Below are 19,204 nucleotides of genomic sequence, written 5' to 3'. Positions count from 1 at the left end.
GTAGCCAATTAAGTGTCGCTGCGCAAATGAGCTTCAGCACAAATGGTCCTGCAGGGCCCGTCCCCCCCAACTCCACACCCACCCACCCCCCTCCCCTCGCACCCCCACCACCCTCCTCCTTTTCCTCTTCCACCATCCTCACCGACAGCTTTCCCAGCAGCCCCTCTGCCCTTAAAGAGGCAGCATCAACACAGACTCATGGAGGGAGACAATAATGTTGCCTAGCTCATGAAGCGCTTTGAATAGAATTGGTAATGAGATGGTGAGACCTTGGAAAAATACTTTTGCAAAAGTGCAGCGTCACGCAGAGAGGGTGAAGTGTCTTTGGCTAACGGGGAGTTCACTGCGATAAGGTCAGGGAAAGATTTTTAAAAGTCAGCATCATCCGCCTGTGAGGGTATTGATTATTGTTAGAGCAAATCATTTAGAATTTGGCCCAATTTTTCCAGATTATTTTCATTTTATGACCTGGCAGCAGTGACTTAATATAAAAGCATCACACATCTGTATCATCTGGCTGATCCAAAAAGCCCTCCTAAAAAAGCCCTCTTTGGTTGGCCTCACTGCTGTTCAACAATCAAAAAATAATGTGTGTGTGTGTGTGTGTGTGTGTGTGTGTGTGTGTGTGTGTGTGTGTGTGTGTGTGTGTGTGTGTGTGTGTGAGAGAGAGAGAGAGAGCACTTTTCTCACAAAACTATAAACTGAGAAGAAATGGAGATGGTGTTATGGCATCAATAAAGCATGCTGTTGCAGCAGTAAAGCATATATCACTGCTGGGATAAAGTCAATCAATTTTTGAAATATTACATAAATAAAGATGTAGCCATAAACGAAATGGCTGACATTAAATTCTGCTTGATAGAAGACAAAGAAGGATATGATGAAGACAGCACAATTTGCTCACGACCCGAAATGCTTTCAAAATTCAATGTGTTTTGTTTTGTTTTTTCCCCCCATTCGGCGACAATATGTTGGTGGGGAGTTAGGTTTACATTTCCAGTCAAGAAAACACTACTACTTATATGCAATTTCTGTCTTATATTAACTATTTTTTCTTAATCACACTTTGTGTAGTGTGTGCTTTAGATGAGCAACTGAGGGAGTCTGTGCCTCCCTTCACTGAGTTTACACATAGTCACTGATCAAACAGCCTCAGTCAGCAGACTCGACATCAAACTGTAGCACGGCTCAGAGATACGACAGCAGCCCAGATTTACACTCCACAAACGAGATGCCACGCAGGCCCGCATTAATGCACGTTCTCATAGCTGTGTGCACGCAAGTAGAATAGATGGGTATTCGGATACTTTACATAATTATAAATCCAGATAAAATCGAGAAATATATCACAGCATATAAGATATAATGACTGATTTACAAATTGGTCCAGAATCGTTAGTTTTGTTGTGTTTCTGAAAGGCCCACATGAAAATATCTAAATGTGTGAAATATCCCTCACAGTTTGACTGACCTAATCGTTTGCTTAAAGTGAAACATTAAAATGCAGCTTTAAATGGCTTACTTTGCTCCTGCTCAGCAGTTGCCCTCTTTGCCTGCCCGTGAATCTCATCTTCTGTCGTCTCACTTCACTTTCTTCTTTTTCTTGCATCCTGATTTTGCTGCCAAATTAAAATGTACAAGTTGAGACACATTGAGGTGCCAGGCGTTTAAGATTTTTTAGATTGCTACAATGTTCCCTGCAGGAGCCAGAAAAATGCGAATGAATATTTTGACTGAGATCGTTTCAGCTTGAAAACTAAAACAGGTCACTTCACTCAGAGTCTCAACAAAAGGAAATAAACTCTAAGAACTGTCATTTTGCTTTTTTCCATACTTCTAACAGCTGATCTGCATTTACTCAGAATGATCGACATTCTTACTAGTACTCTTGTTATTTTAGCTTTAAACAGATGTTCAATGTGATGGCTGCTAATTGTCTAAGGGTTTCAATTTTGACACAGTGGAGACAGTGTCTAATTGATCAGATTATGTTTAAAATAAACTAGATTCCAAATAATATATCAATCAGCTCAGACAAGGCTGAGAAAATTAAGCCCAGCAGTGACAGAAAAAAGGAAAAAAAAAATCACATTTCATGAATATAATTTGGCGTGAACTGACTGAAATATACTGTCAGTCAATTCACTGCTTGTCTGGAAGTCCACCAAAATCCCTGCAGCTGACAGTGAAGTGCCGGCATCCAAAATGGAGGCTCCATTTTGAGCACCACCGTCGCCTGTCTCTGCCATCGCGAGTACGTGCTTCAGCCTGGCAGCATGGCACATTTATGGGCATTCCCCATAAGGTGCCTTTCTGATTGATGGCACAGCCTCATGCACCTCCCTCTCATCACTCCTCAGTCCTGATTTATTCGTCTAGTCTCTGTGACTTGGCACTGGCATTGCCCACTACTTCTCCTGTGGAAACTCCCTGCGGGCACATTCACTATTATTTGGAGTCCCGGTGGGCAAAGGCATCAGACAGAAACATGCACGCACACACAACACCGTCTCATCTCACTCACACTGGGCCTGTGCTAGAGGGCAGGTGAGCCTCCCACTGCCTCCACTCTGAAAGGATCTCTCACCCAGAGGGCTCAGCTGCTTGGTGGGCCAGAGGGGTAAGCGGCTCTGTAAGCGGCTCTGTAAGCCTGCCAAGTGACGAACTGGTCTGGGGTATGCACGAAGTCAATCCAGCACGCGCAAAAACTCACACGTGCACAAACACACAGGCAGTCTGCATGAACCTTGCATACTTCTCTCGTTGCCAATCTACATTTTATGAGCCTGTCGGGATCTCCATAAAGAGATCAACCCTAGTAGTGAAGGAATCAATATACATAAATACGCTTTCAGCATAGGGAGAACTACGAATACGTTTTGTGTGCATTATAGCTACTCGCTTTTTTTGGTTGGTTGGTTGTTTTTTTGCTCATTATGATGAAACTATAAAAATATTTATATAAAATATTCTCAAGCTATGCTAAACCAGAGCTATGACCAAACATAAACACCGATTCCCTTCAGCAATGATAGTGAACAGATTATGGCATGTTTGCTAAAAGGGAAAAAGGACAAAAGAACATAGGAAGATATCACATTACAAATAAGGGTGAAATATTTGGGCCATTTTCGTGAACCTGTCTAACACACTGGAATGCACATGCTCCAAAATCTCAGTTTGGTAAATCCTTTACATGGAATTACGCATATTTTCTTGCTTACTTATTAAATTATTTGTTTGTATCTTTAAGTTGTGGTTTGTGAGATAAATATCATTCCTTAGTTACATTTTTTTAAAATCAAAACAGTGGTTGGAATTTACCTACCACAAGATCAGATTAATAATTAATAATTATAGCCCGGTACGCAACTTGCTTCACATTGCAGTTCTTGAGTTTCAGTCTTCCGAGAAACCTGACTGTGTGGACTTCCTGTAAACTGAGTGGTAGTTTGCGTTGGTGCCTACCATCTAGTGGCCGCTTTACACAGAAACATCCAGAAACGGCAGAACAGACAGTTCATCCGGTCGCATAACTTCCTTTAATAAACTGAACCAAGGAAAAAAAAAAAAACACATTACAAAATGTTTCTTTTTACAGACACATGAAAGCATTTTTCTTTCCTTTCTTTTTCCAAAGCAAAAAATGGAAACAAAACAATAGACCATTTTTTAGGCATGTTATCATTTTCTTTATGTAAAAAAATAACTACACAAAAAAATGAGAGGAAAAACAAAAAAAGCTTTTGTTGGCAGGTAGGTGAGGAGCAGACGTATGCAAGGAGGCTTTCAAAGCCTACTAGGAGAATCGGGAAAAATGTGTTTCTGTATGTTTCTAGCTTTGCATTCATTTAGCAGAAGAGTATGTGCATTATGGAGCAGTTCATCAAAATGCAGTTTATTCCATGTTTGAGACAGGAACATGAGCACTACAGGCTTGTTACGACACAAAGATCTGCTGTATGTAAAGAAGCGATACCTTAAAGTGAGCAGAGTTAGTTTTAGGTGATGACAGAGTGCGTCATCCAAGTAACCTGTACACCGGTGCCATTCAAAGCCGAAACTTAGCCCACATTTTCACACTAGGCCAAGATCATTCAAGGGTCGCCGGGGTCAGAGTGGAGGCACAAAGCTGAGAACAGGGGAGCTCGAATATGAACAGAAAAAGTCACATCTTCTGAGGTCATTTCCTCAAATGTACCCTTATGTAACAACTAACTTCAAAAAGTCTATCAGACTGTCAGGGTGGAGGATAATTACTTCATTCTCCAAAACACTGGTAATCCTGTTAGAAGGGGGCACTGCTGTGCACATGACAATCATTTGTTCTAGGGCAAAAAAAGATATTATAGTTGTTTTCAAAGTTGCTTGTCAGCGGTGTAACACTCAATTTGGAAGCTACACTTCATTCGACACCAGACCCTTCAGTGTAGAGGAGAGAGAACGGGTTTGCAGATGGAGAGTATGCATAACCGCTGAAAGTCAGACTAACCTGCTGAGATACTCCCACCATAACACCACATGACAGCTCATTCTGCAGGCAGAGATATTCATGACCACTTCTAAAAATACTCCAGATCTCTTTCATTCAGGCATTCATTATCAAAATCTTTGATCCAACTTTCACTACCTGCACAGGGTCCAGTGAGTCATACTCTGTAGGTGTCCCTCTGTATTTCCTTATAGGCCAGGATTGCTGGACCAGTCCCACGGTACCCAGCTTGATCTCGACGGGGAACTGAGGGTCAGCGGGCAGCTCCATGGGAAAAGCGGAGGTCCTGGTCTTTGGGAAACTGTGCTGCAGTGGTAGGAGCAGCAGTCGCTAGTCCTGCTGGGGATTCAGCTGCAGCTGAAGGTTTAGGTGGAGAGCTTGCAACCCATGGTGGAGGGCACTGTCTGTGGGCAAGAGCGTCCACAGTAGGAGAAGGATCGTTGCTGCGCTGTGAGGCACCACACTCCGAGTCCTGCTGAGAGATGAGCTGGAGCAAGGCAGCTGCTACAGCAGGGCTGATGTCCTGGCTGGGTTGCGTTTCTGGCGCAGCCTGCTGGGAGTTTCCAACAGTTGATGGAGGTGGACCTGGTGGAGAGGGTGGACGTTGCTCAACAGTTGAAGGCCCCTGGTTGGCCCCAAGCTTTTTTCTTTTTGTCACTGCACCATCTGAAGGGTCCAAACAGAACAGAACAGAACAGAACACAGCACATTAGACATAATCTTATAAGGCATAATTAAGTTAAACCTACATACTAGCTACACACCCACTAATAAGCTTTCTTTTTCCTCTTATACTCCCAACCTGCATTTAAAGACAGTAGTACTGCATTTCAAATAAGCCTATCATGGAGTTACACAACGTTGACATTCCTACCTTTACCACAAGAGGGAGGGCAGAGCACTTTAAGCAAATCAGCACACTAACTTACTACAAATAGGGAACCATGCTGCAGTGGTAGGAGCAATCTTACAACAGTCTGTGTTTTTGGAATCAAATAACTTTGTGAACCTAGTGTAGATGCTATACAATATCACTAAAAACAATTAGACAAAAAAATGTTTTTTACATCTGGCACATGAAACACATGACCATTTACCGATTCAAGTGAATGGTTATAGGTAGGTAAAAATAAAATAAGTGTTTTTTTCTATTTTTAAATAACTAGTCATTACCATTTAGATGTTTATTAAACAGAGAAACGTTAATGTCTTTGAATGCACTACCCACTAACAGATTAACACTTGCACAACAGATGCAGGCCCACACTTCCAAAAACCCACCCCCCCCCCAAAATCACAGAAATAAAATGTGGGAACTAAGTGGGAAAACAATACAAGGGGCATGTGCAGTTGGATGAACAGAAAAGGTGAATTAAGCAGGAGAATTTCAAGTACTTTCAAAGGGCGGGTAACACTACTAAAGCAGCACTGTCTATTCTTTCGAATCTACTGCAGTGCAAGGTGGACCAGTGATGTAAGGTTTTCAAATGCTTTTAAAGGTTCACCATTCAGTGTCAGCAGCATAATCAGTGTTATTCCAATTCCTAATCACATTTTAAGAAAAACGTGACCCAGAGTGAACAGTTACCAAAAAAAAAAAGTGACAAAAACCAAGGTTAAAAGAAACACATGCAGGTGACATCTAAAGATTCAAAACATTTATTTTCACTTGATAATTTATTAGACTTTCTTCATAAAAAGGCTGACATTACAGACTGTTTAAAGCAACATCGCTCTCTGTGAAGAATCCATGACACCTGCTTTATAATGAAAATGAAGTGAGGAAGAAAAAACACATGTGGAAATGGGACAGAGAGAAACAAAGACTGTGATAAAGAAACAAGAAAGAGGGAAAATTGAAGGAACATCACAGTGTGAGCCTTTTTACTCAAATGAATAACACTGTACTTTCTTCTGGTTTATTGAGTACACCAGTGATGAACCAGTGATATCCGTGTGCAACAAACCTTTACCTGGTTATCAGGGTCACAGGACAGCAAACGCTGAAAAGACAATTTGCCAGGGTTTTCTTTTGCACTTTTTTTAATAGTACAGGTGTTTATAGGGGAAGATGTTGAATGTGTGTCACTCGTATGTCATGAATAAAAGAAGGGGTGGGTGTAATATCGGTCTAATAGCCCTATTTGCAAATTTTATTAAGTATCCTAAAATCAAAGTAATTTGATACAGTATATAGTCAGCTTCTGTTTGTTCCTTGCCTGGCTCTTTCCACTCTTATGATTTCCAACTGACCCTGGTACCTTTTCTGTTTCACACTCTATAGGCTAAACCCAGACTTGCCCTTGCAATCAGTAGTAGAAGCGGACGAACCGCGCGTTAGTGCCTCCTCTGACTGAACGCCATTACTTTCATCGCCTTGCTCCTCGGTTTGTGGCTTTATAATTTGGCCCAAAAGGAGAGCCAGTAGCTTGGCCTGGTCTTCCTGGCTGAGTGGCGGATCTCCAGATGTCGGTGAGATCTCTTGGGGTTCAGGAGGCGGCTCTGGGGGCTGAGACCTGGAAGCTGCCTGGGTCTGGTCCTCTGGTGCCCCCTGGTGGTCAGAGGACTCACTAACAGCAGACAACAACTGGCTGAGAGTCTCTGGATTGGGGAGGTTGAGGAGCTGAGCAACCTGGGGCAAGCCGTCTGCCTGTCCCTGGAGAAGGTTTAGCAGCACTGCCAGCTCTGTCTGATTCAACTGCTCTGCAGCCGATGCCAGGCCTAAACACACACATGCATGCGACTAGAATTCAGTGTCAGTCTAATAAAGACACAACAATCAAATACATTTAAAATTAAATAAATAAATTCTTATATATTTTTTTTTTTTCACAATACGGAAACTTTTTTGAAAAAACAAAAAAATGTGTTCCTGGTTAAATACTTAGTATCTGTTACCTGACAACTCACTCTCTATGTTGGTTGTGGAGGGTGGTTTCCCTGGAGGAGGTGGAGCTCCAGTGGGGCTGTTTGGGGGACGAGGGTTGTCTCCGCTGGAGGTCCCTGTCACATCTTTACGGGGCACTTTGGGCACAGGCACATCCTCGACGACCCCGCTCTGACGTGCACGTCTTCTCTTCTTGCTCCACAACTCGTGACAGTCTTGATGATGAGGAAGGCTAAAAAAGAAAAAAGAAATTGTACAAATTTAAAATATACATTTTATTAACCAAATAAAACAAAATAAAGAAAGAAAACGCCCTAAATAGGCAATAATTGTATTCTGATACAGATAATGTCCTAGTGTTATTTTTCACGTGCTCAACCCAACACTGTCATTGTGTCAACCATCACTAGAACCAGCTACTAACTCTGGTGGTGGCATCCTGTTGGGCTCAACATCATGCAGGAAGTCACTGAAGAGCGCTTGCTCCGATGTGCAACGGCGTGCAGGGTCAAGGGTCAGCATTCGGTCCAGTAAGTCCAGGGCAGGAGTAGGTAAACTATGTTGAGGAGAAAAAATATTACTCCTCTAGAACCAGACAGAGTTGATCACAGCTGTCTTAGGTAAGCGTAGTTTGAGTACATACTGTGCAAACTCCTCCCGTAGTCGCCGTCTGTACTGCTTCTTGGGTTTCATTGTGTTGAACAATGGAAGTTTAATGACATCAGGCCAAACGGCCGGACAGGGACTCCCACACAGTCGGCTGAGACAAAGGAAAGGGTTATTAATAAGCTTGATAATTCAATCAGAAATTATTACTTGAAATTTATTTGTGGTAGGCAGTCTACCTGATCAGCTCTAGTTGCAGAAGTTCCTGGTTAGCCTGGAAGATGGGCTTCTTGGTAAAGAGCTCTCCAAGAATACACCTGAGCCACGACAAGTAAGAAAAGGTATTGCATGTATATAATGTATGTATATAATGTAAAGTTTAAAACAGCTTTTAAAAACTACTTAAAGAGTAATGGCCTGGCAAAATCTTGGTCAAATAGGCCTGTGAAATGTTATGAATGTAGTAGGGCTGCCACGATTAGTCGACTAGTCACGATTACGTCGACTATTAAAATCGTCGACGACTGATTTAATAGTCGACGCGTCATTTGAAGCTTTGTAAGATCCCAAAAGACGCAGGAGTAAGTAGCAGGATTTAAGAGTGTAATAACGGACTGAAACAGAAGATGGCAGCACTGCATTTACAAGGATGCCAGCTGCCGTTAAACCCCGAAGAAGAAGAAGCTGCGGCCCAGCTCAGTTTCCAACAATTGGCGGCAGCTAGTTAGTTTTAATGTTACTCTTATTCTTCTTTCTGGGTCACAAAATAAACATTTAACATGTTTTCAGGCGAGAATGTAGCTGTGTAAACCTCAAATATCTGCTCAGTTTATCAAGACACCGCATATTTTCAAAAGCGCTCCGACGTTTTCGGAGACGTCTGTTACCCACTAGCTCGATAGCTAGCCGGGGTCTAGGTCACTAGAGCCGTGAGAACACTGGACTCCCGGCAAATCGTTTTCAAACCCACCGCCGTCTTTCGCTAGTCAGGTTAAATATGATATATGAGTCACTTAGATAACTTAAAATTTTATTGTTTGGCTTTTTTCAGTGTTTTATTTGTTCCTGAGTAAATCGGTTTGGCTGAGATTAAAGTTATAGTTTTTACACAGCTGAATAAATGTCAAGCAGACAGCTGATTATCAGAAGTGTGAGATGCTGGAGAATTTACTCCGGTGTCCTGTTATATTTTAGATAGCAAGGAGTTTATTAAACTTAACCGAAACAATCTGCAAATTTCATTAAAATGTAATAAACTATCATCTTGTCTTTATTTTTAGTTAGCACGTACCTGAAACACTTAAAGCTGTAAGCTAATGATAGTTATATAAGAGCTGATGCTGCTGGTGCAATAAGCTGTACGTTTTATGTCCAATGGATGGTGATCTGATTAGTCGACTAATCGCAGAAATAATCGGTGACTAGTCGACTATCAAAATAATCGTTTGTGGCAGCCCTAGAATGTAGGCCCTTTTATTCCAACAAGGTAAAGCTCCTAAAGTATTCACAAGGAAAGACTCTCTCAGACTGTAGATAAGGTTGTTTAAGAGTTGTATGACAAAGGTGAAAGTTTTGTGAATGTTTATAACCAAGTGTGATAATTCGAATTTAATATGGTAATACCTTTGGGCTTGCTGCAAAATAAGACAAATTATTTCCATAAAATACTATAAAACAATTGAAGATTTAGGAATATGACACATATCTAAAGAGAAATTTGCGCATTAGTCACCAAACGTAAATAGTACATTGTAAAGACTTTATCAAAATGTTCCCAACACATCTGCTTACACTGCAGAAATAAATACTTAAATACATCTACCAACAACCATTACGAAAAAAGTTAACTACCAGACAACAGACAGGTAAAATGTGTGAGATTAGACACTGCTGTAATATAATAACAATTAAAAAAAAAAAAAGACTACAGCAGCTGTCCAAATGATCTGCATAAACCATTTTTGAAGAAATTGAGTGAAAATGACTTGTGATGAAGGACAAAGCAAGGAAAACACAAGTCTAGCACAAATATGCCACTTTAGAGTAGTTTGTGGGTTGAGCCGAGGTGAATGGGAAAATAGGACTATTTTGGTACAGTGAACCCTGATGGGTGGGAAGCTTTAACCTGCAATTATGCACCCTAGGCAACTCAGGGGTGTTATGTGACTAACCTGAAGTAAAGGCTGAGACTCTTCTTCCCCCCCCCCAAAAAATGTCTTAATCTACATAAAAACAACAGTATAATCTGTTGTTCCCCAATTATTCATCTGACAATAAATCATACACTTGAAGACCACGTGATTTGACAGACAGAAGTACTAAGATAACCGTTTTGTACTCACCCACAACTCCAAACATCAATGGCTGGAGAATATCTCTCCTCTCCCAGCAGAAGCTCAGGGGGACGATACCATAGTGTGATTACTTTATTAGTGTATGGCCGGCTAGGAGCAAGAAAAGAGAGATGAGATGGGAGTCAGCAGTCATACATGTCCCCCAGTGACAAATCAGAATCATTTTAGCTCCAAGTAACTGTATTATTTCTGAGACACAGCCCCATCTTGTGGACAGACATTGTAAATTAAAAAGAAATAATAAAATAAACTGCTTTCATTCAGCAACTTAAACACTATAATGTCTATAATCACTAAATGGAATTAAGCAGATCAGGTATATACAACCGTCGCCTCTTACCTTTCCTCTGAGTTGTAAAGACGAGCCAAACCAAAGTCAGCCAGTTTGATCTGACCTCTGCACAAACAAGCACAGATAACATTAAAAAAAAAAAACAATAACAAAAAAAGCATTGCCAACTACTGAATCTTAGTGCATCTAATCCTAAAACACAACTCAAAGTGTCTTCACTGTAAAAGTCAACTGATACTGTAAAATACACACTGCTCTTAAAGAAACAACAAATATTATTGGTCAAATTTGGCAGCGCTCAGGTGCAAATGATCCACTTCTAATGTCTATTTGAAGTCAGCTGTTCAGTAGCAGGGCAATAACTTCATGCACTGTGGTTTTTAAATCCTCCACTTCCCAGAAAAACACACATTTTCTTAATTCTTGATAGCTCATTTAAGCTCAGTTTTTTCATGCACCTTGGTTGTACATTGGATGTTCAACTGTACTAAGCAACCATCTGTGGGAAGTTGCTGTACTCCACTAAGGTTATCTGAAGCATCCAATTAATTTTGTTACTTTGTAATTAGCTTTCCTGCAGACACACTTTTGAACCCTTTCTGCCTGACAAATTATAGCAATCGTTTGATAGTATTTAAGGAATGCGGATACATTTAAAGGTGTGAAGATTACATTTCTTAGTGTTTGTTTACATGGGTGAATAAGAAAAAAAAGTAGATAAAACTTAAAATTCACATGTCACTGTTAGTACTGAAAAACCTGTGACTAGGAACAGCCTAGCTGCTGCTGCATTTTACTGCAATTGTCTGCACACAGGAAACAACAATACTTTACTCACTTGTTATTTAGCAGTATGTTGGAGCATTTGATGTCTCTGTGCAGGAAGTTATTTTTGTGGCAGTAGTCCAGGCCCTCCATCAGCTGACGCATGAAGCTGCGGATGTGCTCATGGGAGAACTGGACCAGGCCTGACTCCAGCAGGCCCATCAGATCATGGTCCATGTACTCAAACACCAGGTAAAAAGCTCCTAAAAATACAAAGATGTATTCAGATGTCTTAAACAAAAATACATGCACACACATATGTCTGTGGGTTCACATAAGTGGACATGTGTTAAATGGTTAATAGGTATTCAGGTAAATTTAACCATGCTTCTTTAAAAGTGAAGTTACTGAACTGAAATGTGCGCAACTGCATTGCCAGCTATTTAACATTCATACAGCCCAGAAAACTCTAGCAGCACACTTCTCTCTGGATTGAAACATTAAAGAACTGTTCAAGTTAACAGTGACTACAGAGAACGCAACCAGATGTGGTCATTATATCAGTTCTAGTTTTTCAGTTTTTATTTCTTTTGCTTTAAATTATGTTTTATGCTAACAATTTCAAATGTCACGAACACTTTATTTCCACAATAGTAGCAGTTTCTCTTCCACTTATACAATTCAGTGTTGCAGAGAGGCTGTGTACACCCTGGATAGGTCCCCAGCCGGTCGCAGGGCCAACACAGCCAGAGACAGACAATAATTCACACTCACATTCACACCAATTAACCTAGCCCCACTAAGTGAAGGTAGAGAACCAAGAGAGAACCCAAACGCAACCATAAATATATAACTTGTCATAGAAACAACACTAAATAATCTGCTTTTGTATAAAAAAAAAAAAAAGACAGTGTATTCTATGAGTGTCACCTTTTCTTATAATTTTCTGCTCTCATTTTGTGTGTCATTATCTGCTGGTCAAGGTATGTGTATGCACGTTTTCAGACATGTTGCAGTTTCAGGTCTGACTCCGTCAGTGCTGTCACAGCTGCTAAAACATATTTCAGTGACAAACAGAAGTGCTGCACATCCGGTTACATATAGTGTGCCCACCATTACTTTCCTGGCATATGCCTGTAGTCTACCAATTAGGTGGAATCTACACACCATTTAAATGGCTTCTAGGGGTTCAGTTGTTCAATGTTCAAGAAAGATGTGACACCAGCACAGCCCTATAACTATTTATACTCTTGGTTAAACTGTGCTCAACTAGTTTACAACCAGTTTACTAAAACTAAAGGCATCGTGCACCAGTAATCATAAAACCACTTTTCTCGCACTACCATTTGCAAGGATGACTACAGCAAACTTAAGCTGTCTGTAGGTTCTCATACATTGAATGACATACTCAATTCAAGCAGTGAAAATCGTGCATATACCTACCTCGACCAGATGAATGATAAAAACGCAGTGTAATTCTAGATAAGCAAAAATGTATCGCTAAACTCATTAATAAATACGTTTAGCTATACAATACAAGTGATTACTGCCATCTCTGTGACATCATTTAATTAATTAAACTAAAAACAAGTTCCATTGGAGAATTTCTTTTTAAGGGGATGCCTTCTCCCACCTGCAAAGTTTTCCCCTTGCATTTAAAACAAACACTCCCCCCCCTAACTTATCATAGGGCTGCTCAATTAATCGAATTTTAATCACGATTACGATCTGGGCTTTCAACGATCATTAAAAATGACTGAGCCGATTATTAGCCCCTCCTTCGTGCTTTACTCTCGCGCTGCTTCGTGTGGCAAATCTAGCGCACCTCTCTGCGTTTCGAACACGTGTCACAACAATTAAGAGCAGCGGTCCCCAACTATTTTTGCGCCACGGACCGGTTTGCGCCCGACAATATTTTCACTGACCGGCCTTTAAGGTGTCTCGGATAAATACAACAAAATAAAACTAGTACCGGTACCGAAAAAAAAGAAGATTTATTCATAACACAAGTGAAAAGACCCAGGAAAACCGAGTAAACGATAAAAACGATAACAAAATAACGCTGAAAACCGATAAAAACCCTGAAAACTATACATTTCACACCTGAGCCTCAACTCTCGCGGCCCGGTACCGGTCCGAGGCCCAGGGGTTGGGGACCGCTGATTAAGAGGACCCGAGAGAAGCTCGGAAAGCTAAGCAGAAGTTATTTGGAGAGGAGAGTGACTGCCGTTGGTTGAAAAGAGAGGTTAAACAAAACTTCAGTGGTGTGGAAGCATTATTGGTTCGCGGAGTCAGACGTGGATCAAGTAGACATAGTGTGTAAACTTTGCTACGGTGTCATAGCTGCACCACAAAGCAACACTGCAAAGTTCACTAAACATAGATGTTTACATTTTTCATTTATTTTTTATATTGCAAACATCTGCACTGTTATCAGTATTTGCACACTATTTTATAATATTTTATGACAATCTTTAAAGTCATTGTTCAATACATTGTTATTGTTAAATAAATATCGTCAAATAATCGAGATCTCAATTTCAGTGAAAATAATCGTGATTATCATTTTTGCCATAATCGAGCAGCCCTAACTTATCATCACTTCTTACCTACTTATACCCCACATAAAAGAAAACAGCAAGTTTTTTTTTTGCCCCCCTTACCTTTATCCTTTTTAAAGTCAAGTGCATCTTGCTTGTCAGTGACAATTTCCTTCATGTTGACAACACTACGGTGTTTGAGCTGCCGCAAGATCTTAATCTCTCTGATGGCTGTGATGGGGAAGCCCTCTTTTTCATTGTCCAAACGCACTTTCTTCAAAGCCACCAGTTCACCTAGCATATTTGGAGAACACATTTTAGAGAGCCACTCTTTTTATTTTTTTTTTTTTATCTTATTTGGGTTTTATTTTTTTAAGGAAAACATAGTAGTAAATGGATTTCACTTACCAGTGTCTTTGTCCTTGGCCTTGTACACTTGGCCATAGGTGCCTTCCCCTATGATGCCAATTATATCAAATTTATCTACACACCGTTTGCCCCAGTCACTTTGGGTATGTTTGCGCTCACCATATCGCGGGCAACAAATCCTGGAAAGCACAAACAAGAAAAGCAGCTAAGACATCATGTGTGATTAATGAAAGGAAAACTTTAAGTGGGTGAGTATAAAAGTGAATGCTGACTTTGGTCTCTTCTTAAGGGCTGTCTGGGGTAAGAGAGGAGGCTGGCGGACAGGTAACTGTGGGGGTGAAGAGTCCCCTCCAAGCAAGGTGGGCGGTAAAGGCAGATCAATAATAGAAGGGCGGTTGCGACCTTCTTTGTCCTTTCTTGATGGCCTCTGGGGAGGAGTGGATTTCTTTGGGCTAATAGAGCAAGATTTTAAAAAAAAAAAAAGTTTAAGACAAAACCAGGAACACATTTTATGCACCGTTTTCATGTCGATGTAACAACTAACACACACATTCAGATTAAAACTAGTTACAATAAAGTGTACATACCACGATTTAAAAGAGGAAAATTTAAATTCACTTTCATCTAACAGTGCGCCATTTTTGTTTTTTGTAGGATGGTAACTGACATATTTAAAACACCAAAGTGCAAACATAGCATTTATTCATAAAATGTTTACATATCAAGTTATGTTTTGAAATTACTTAATTTTTGTTAAAATGACTCATGAAAAACAAAATGGGATGTCTTGAATGGTGTGTTCAAGACATCCCGATGTACATACAAATCACTGACAAATGACAGTACAAGTCCAAGAATAACAGCTGTAAACTCATACAACAGATTAATAGGCACTAAGCTTGACATAACACAACAGGCACTAGATCAGTGTGCCTGTTGAGGGATTCCTCACCTGTCCTGAGCATTTCCCAGCAGTGCAGGTGGTAGAGGCAGGGGAGGAAGAGTCGAAGTCTTGTGGAGTGGGGTCTGGCGGACAGGGCTGCGAGCAGGAACTGTTGCTGGCGATTTAGTTTGTGATACGGTTGAGGGTGTAGGAGGCTGAATGTTTGTTTCTGCCTGAGGTGGTGGTGGAACCTGTGTGGCTGGATTGGGTGGCGCTGGAGAAGAGGGCTGTGGAGGAGGTGGCGGCGGTGCAGGAGAGTTGTTTGAAGAGGATGTTAGAGTTGCAGTCATCGGCTCATCAGCATTGGGAACATCATGGGATAACTGCTGGGTTGGTGGCGGCTGAGGTTCTGATGCTGCTACTGCTGTTGCACCTTTTTCTGGCTGTAGAGCTTCAGCTTTAGCAGGCCGTGAGGATGAGGAGCTTGACGGTTTTTGAGCTGTCGGAAGTGGAGAGGCGCCACCACTAGCACGAGCAGCCGCCTCAGCAGCCAGGCGTTCCTTCTTCCTGCGACTCAACTCTGCACCTAAGCTGGAATTGAGGGGCAGACGTGACGAAGGAGGGGAGCGGCTAGCTGGCCGGTTACTGTGGGAAATGCTCCCTGTTCCAGCAGAGGAGGTGTGCCTCTTACCGCGGGAACGAGAGGAGGAGCGGTGAGAAGAAGAGTAGTGCAGAGGGGAGCGACTCCTGGAGCGGCCCGAGCGTCTAAAATAAAAAGCACATTTTTAAGATCATTTATAGATTAAGACAGAGAATTAGAGGCAAATGAAATGCATGATATAACTGAGACAGACTGCTGATCCATGGCTAAATAAGATCTCTAGATCATATTATAATGAAATCAAAACCATGTGGGACAAGTAAAACTAAAACTACTGACGCTTTCATGGCCAACTGGATCTATTCTTGTTGTCTAAAGCAATATACTGGGCTAATTAATTAAGAACATTATTTAGTTTCAAAAACATTTCATTGCTACATAATGGTGAAATTTTGAAAATGATATTACACATCAAATAAAAAGCTGTTACCTTCTCTATAAAAGAATGTGAGGCCCTCCTAAAACTAAGTACCGGGTTTCATTAAAGACACCTGTCTTTTTCTGAAATCAGTGGCAAGTATGGACTCTATAGCTCAAATGTAATTATGAACACAAATACTTATGGTCACAGAGCCAGGTTGTAGTGCCCTAAGCTTCTGTTTTTGAATTGAAATGACAGCTTAAGGCAAACCCTGTTTTCAACTACAGGTATTGCCTATCTCCATCCTGTATTTTTCTCACTCTCAAGCTTTTGTCTGTTATGTATGGTAAATTTCAACTTCAATGCAGAGATCAATTTGCTGGAGTGAAAAGCCCTCTCCAAGTTCAACATATTTGTCTAATCTCAAACTTAAAATGCATGTAAAGTAGGATCATAAAAGGTGAAGGTTCTGGAAATATGCAAAACCTCTACGAAAGGTGGCTTGATAAGTAAATGTCTCGAACATAATCCCAAAAAGATTTAAAGGGTGACCTACAGCATATACTCACCGAGACATGGGGCTCGTACTGGAGGACCTGCGGTTACCATAGGGGCTCGTGGAGCGTCTCCTAGAATAAGGGCTGCTGTCCCTCTCAAAGCTGGAGGACCTGTGTCTGCTGCCGTAGGGGCTGTCTGATCTCTGCCTGCTACGGCGAGACACATCACCATAGGTACTCGGGCTTTGCTGGGCCGCCCTCCGTCTTGAGTAGCTGTCATCCCCCTGATGTCCATACCCACCGCCCAGTGGACTCTCACTACCGGCCCCTCTTCTGGGACTCGGCGACAATGCAGAGCTGGTGCCCTTTCTCCGTGGGCTACCCCTACTTGAAGACTTCCCCTTCGGGCTTGACTTGTGGCTCTTGGAGGACTTGCGATGGCTTCTATCTGTCCGGCTCCTCTGGGAGGAGCTGCGGCTGGCCTCCCCTCGGCCTTCTCTCCGCTGTTGCCTGTCTTTGCGAGACTTCCCTGAGCGGCTGCTCTCCTTGCTGCGAGATGAGGATGTAGAAGAAGTAGTGCTACCTACACTGGCTGCAGGCGGTGCCTGAGAGGAGAGCATCAGCTCCCCACGTTTGGAATCCCCCTCTGACGGCACCTGGCGTTTAGATGAGGAGCCTAACGAGGCCTCCTTCTCCTTGCCCTTTCCAGAAGTCACTTTCTCGCGATCTTTACTGCTCTTTTTCTTGGACCCACGTTCTCCATTTCCAGAGTCTCTAACTTTGTTAGTGTCCTTGGACTTTTTTCGTGGGTGTCTGTGCCCCCTGCTCTCTCTATTACCTTCTTCTTCGCCAATATCCCTATCGTAGTCTGGTGAGGGCTCCAGTCGATTTCCCCCCCTCTCAAAAGGCCTGGAGGACGGTGGGTCCGAGAAGGTGTCCGAGTCGGAGCTAATATCGTCGTACTCCACTAGAGGCTTCACCGTGTTGACACCAGGAGGCGCCGTATCGCCGAGGGTAAAATCGTCAGGTGCCGCCAAGGATTCCCGATTATGTTTTGTTGATTTATGCCGTTTGCGTTTTAAAGAAGAAGAGGACATTGAAGTTTTTAACTGCACCTTGCCGTCCTTGCTCATCATGTCTCCCGCAGAGGTATGAGTCGGGCCCTGGGTCTGGTGTGGCACACCACCGATGCTAGATTCCGGCTTCCTCTTGGTCCCATGGTGTCGGTCCGACCCAGGCATCCCTCACGTCGGCGTCGGTGCCTCTTCTGCGACTTGGCCTCGGTGATCCAGGCAATTCATTCACAGGAGACCAGTAGCAACTCCAAATGTCAAAACAAGTCTTACTAAGCGAAATCAGGACAGGAAAATACAAAAATAAACACACCAGGCCGCTTACGTCCACTTCTCCTCAATGCCAATTCATTCCATTGAGATCACCAGCATATTTCGTCAAAGCAGATAAATGCCAAGTTGGTTTTCCAGTGCTGCGAAGTTTGTACTTTCAGTTAGTCAGCGAATGAAAAAGACTCCAACCAAACATCTGATCATTGTGGTGTCGTCTCCGTCTCAGTTTAGCTAGCACAGCTAGCTAAAGCTCGGCAGCTAGCGAGCTGACTCCTAAAAAAGAAAAAAAAAGTCCCTTTGTGAAAGCTGTCCTTGTCCGGTGCCAAGTTAAGTAAAGGTGTTTTTAATTCCACAGAATAAGGTCTTAGCATTCAGAAACAAGCAAATGCCTTCATTAAAAGACGCTCGTTTCTCCAACAAAATGAAAACTTGACCCGGTTGGTACTGATTACATGTTCCCTTTAATGTAAGTTTTATCCCCTATAAATTCAATATTGATAAGAAATTATAATATTTTCGTGTGCAGTAGATGTTCCAGTTTATTATCAATGGCTCTGGAAATCAACCAGGCCTATATTTAGGGCGATGCTAGTGGATTTAATATCATCCACAGCCCTAGCTCAAGGAGACTACAAACGCCATCATGGCTCCTGTAACTAGCAACTTCTGCGCACAGCCGATTGAACCGGAAGACGGAGCACTGCCAATCTTGACTGTATCCGAGCAACTTCCTATCACCGCAAAGATCCCACCCACCGTCCTCATGGCGACACGACAGAGACGTAAAATGAAGAGATGTGTATTAATTAGCAAAAGTACGTTTTTACAAACTTTTCAAGTTTCAGATAACACATTTAAATCAACACACATGTTAGATGCCAGGCTCATGATGGGTTGTTAAATGTCGAGCTTGTTGGAACAGAAAAGGAAGACACTGGGGCAAAGCTAATAGAGCAAAGTCTTATTATCAACAGGCAGCAGGCAACTGCCTCTGGGTCCTGAAAGCTTCAACATATTTAACCTACTACTAAGGTTCATTAACTTACATGGTAAGGTCTTTTTAATAAGATCTGCTTCACAAGATAAGCATGAGGTCCAGTCTTAGGTGGGCGTCTTTCAAAATGTAGTCGTTTTTTATCATGTTACCCCAG

The 19,204-nt window shown here is 41.9% G+C and overlaps 1 protein-coding gene across 4 annotated transcripts; it reads right to left on the bottom strand.

Moving 5' to 3' along the window:
- Positions 1-3,517: 3,517 nt before the first annotated feature.
- Positions 3,518-18,748, bottom strand: cdk12 (cyclin dependent kinase 12). Of its 4 annotated transcripts, none has more exons than XM_085404468.1 (14): positions 16,780-18,748; positions 15,258-15,953; positions 14,578-14,757; positions 14,345-14,484; positions 14,060-14,230; positions 11,470-11,659; positions 10,680-10,736; positions 10,328-10,429; positions 8,225-8,302; positions 8,023-8,139; positions 7,804-7,935; positions 7,391-7,611; positions 6,794-7,213; positions 3,518-5,158 (listed from the first exon to the last, which is right to left on the bottom strand). In XM_085404468.1, exons 1-14 carry the CDS (start codon positions 17,946-17,948, stop codon positions 4,746-4,748), a joined length of 4,086 nt encoding a protein of 1,361 aa, XP_085260594.1. In that variant the 5' UTR covers positions 17,949-18,748; the 3' UTR covers positions 3,518-4,745. The 4 variants fall into 4 exon arrangements, with proteins under 4 accessions (XP_085260594.1, XP_085260596.1, XP_085260597.1 ...); XM_085404470.1 differs by having other exon boundaries at positions 6,824-7,213; XM_085404471.1 differs by having other exon boundaries at positions 6,860-7,213.
- Positions 18,749-19,204: the final 456 nt, after the last annotated feature.

Source organism: Rhamphochromis longiceps, linkage group LG4 (assembly GCF_057381845.1).
Source record: "Rhamphochromis longiceps isolate RC_006_pf linkage group LG4, R_longiceps_female_GT1.1, whole genome shotgun sequence".
In the NCBI taxonomy this organism is placed as follows: domain Eukaryota; kingdom Metazoa; phylum Chordata; class Actinopteri; order Cichliformes; family Cichlidae; genus Rhamphochromis; species Rhamphochromis longiceps.
The sequence above is the reverse complement of the archived record's forward strand: the minus strand, read 5'-3'. Positions and strand labels throughout refer to the sequence as shown.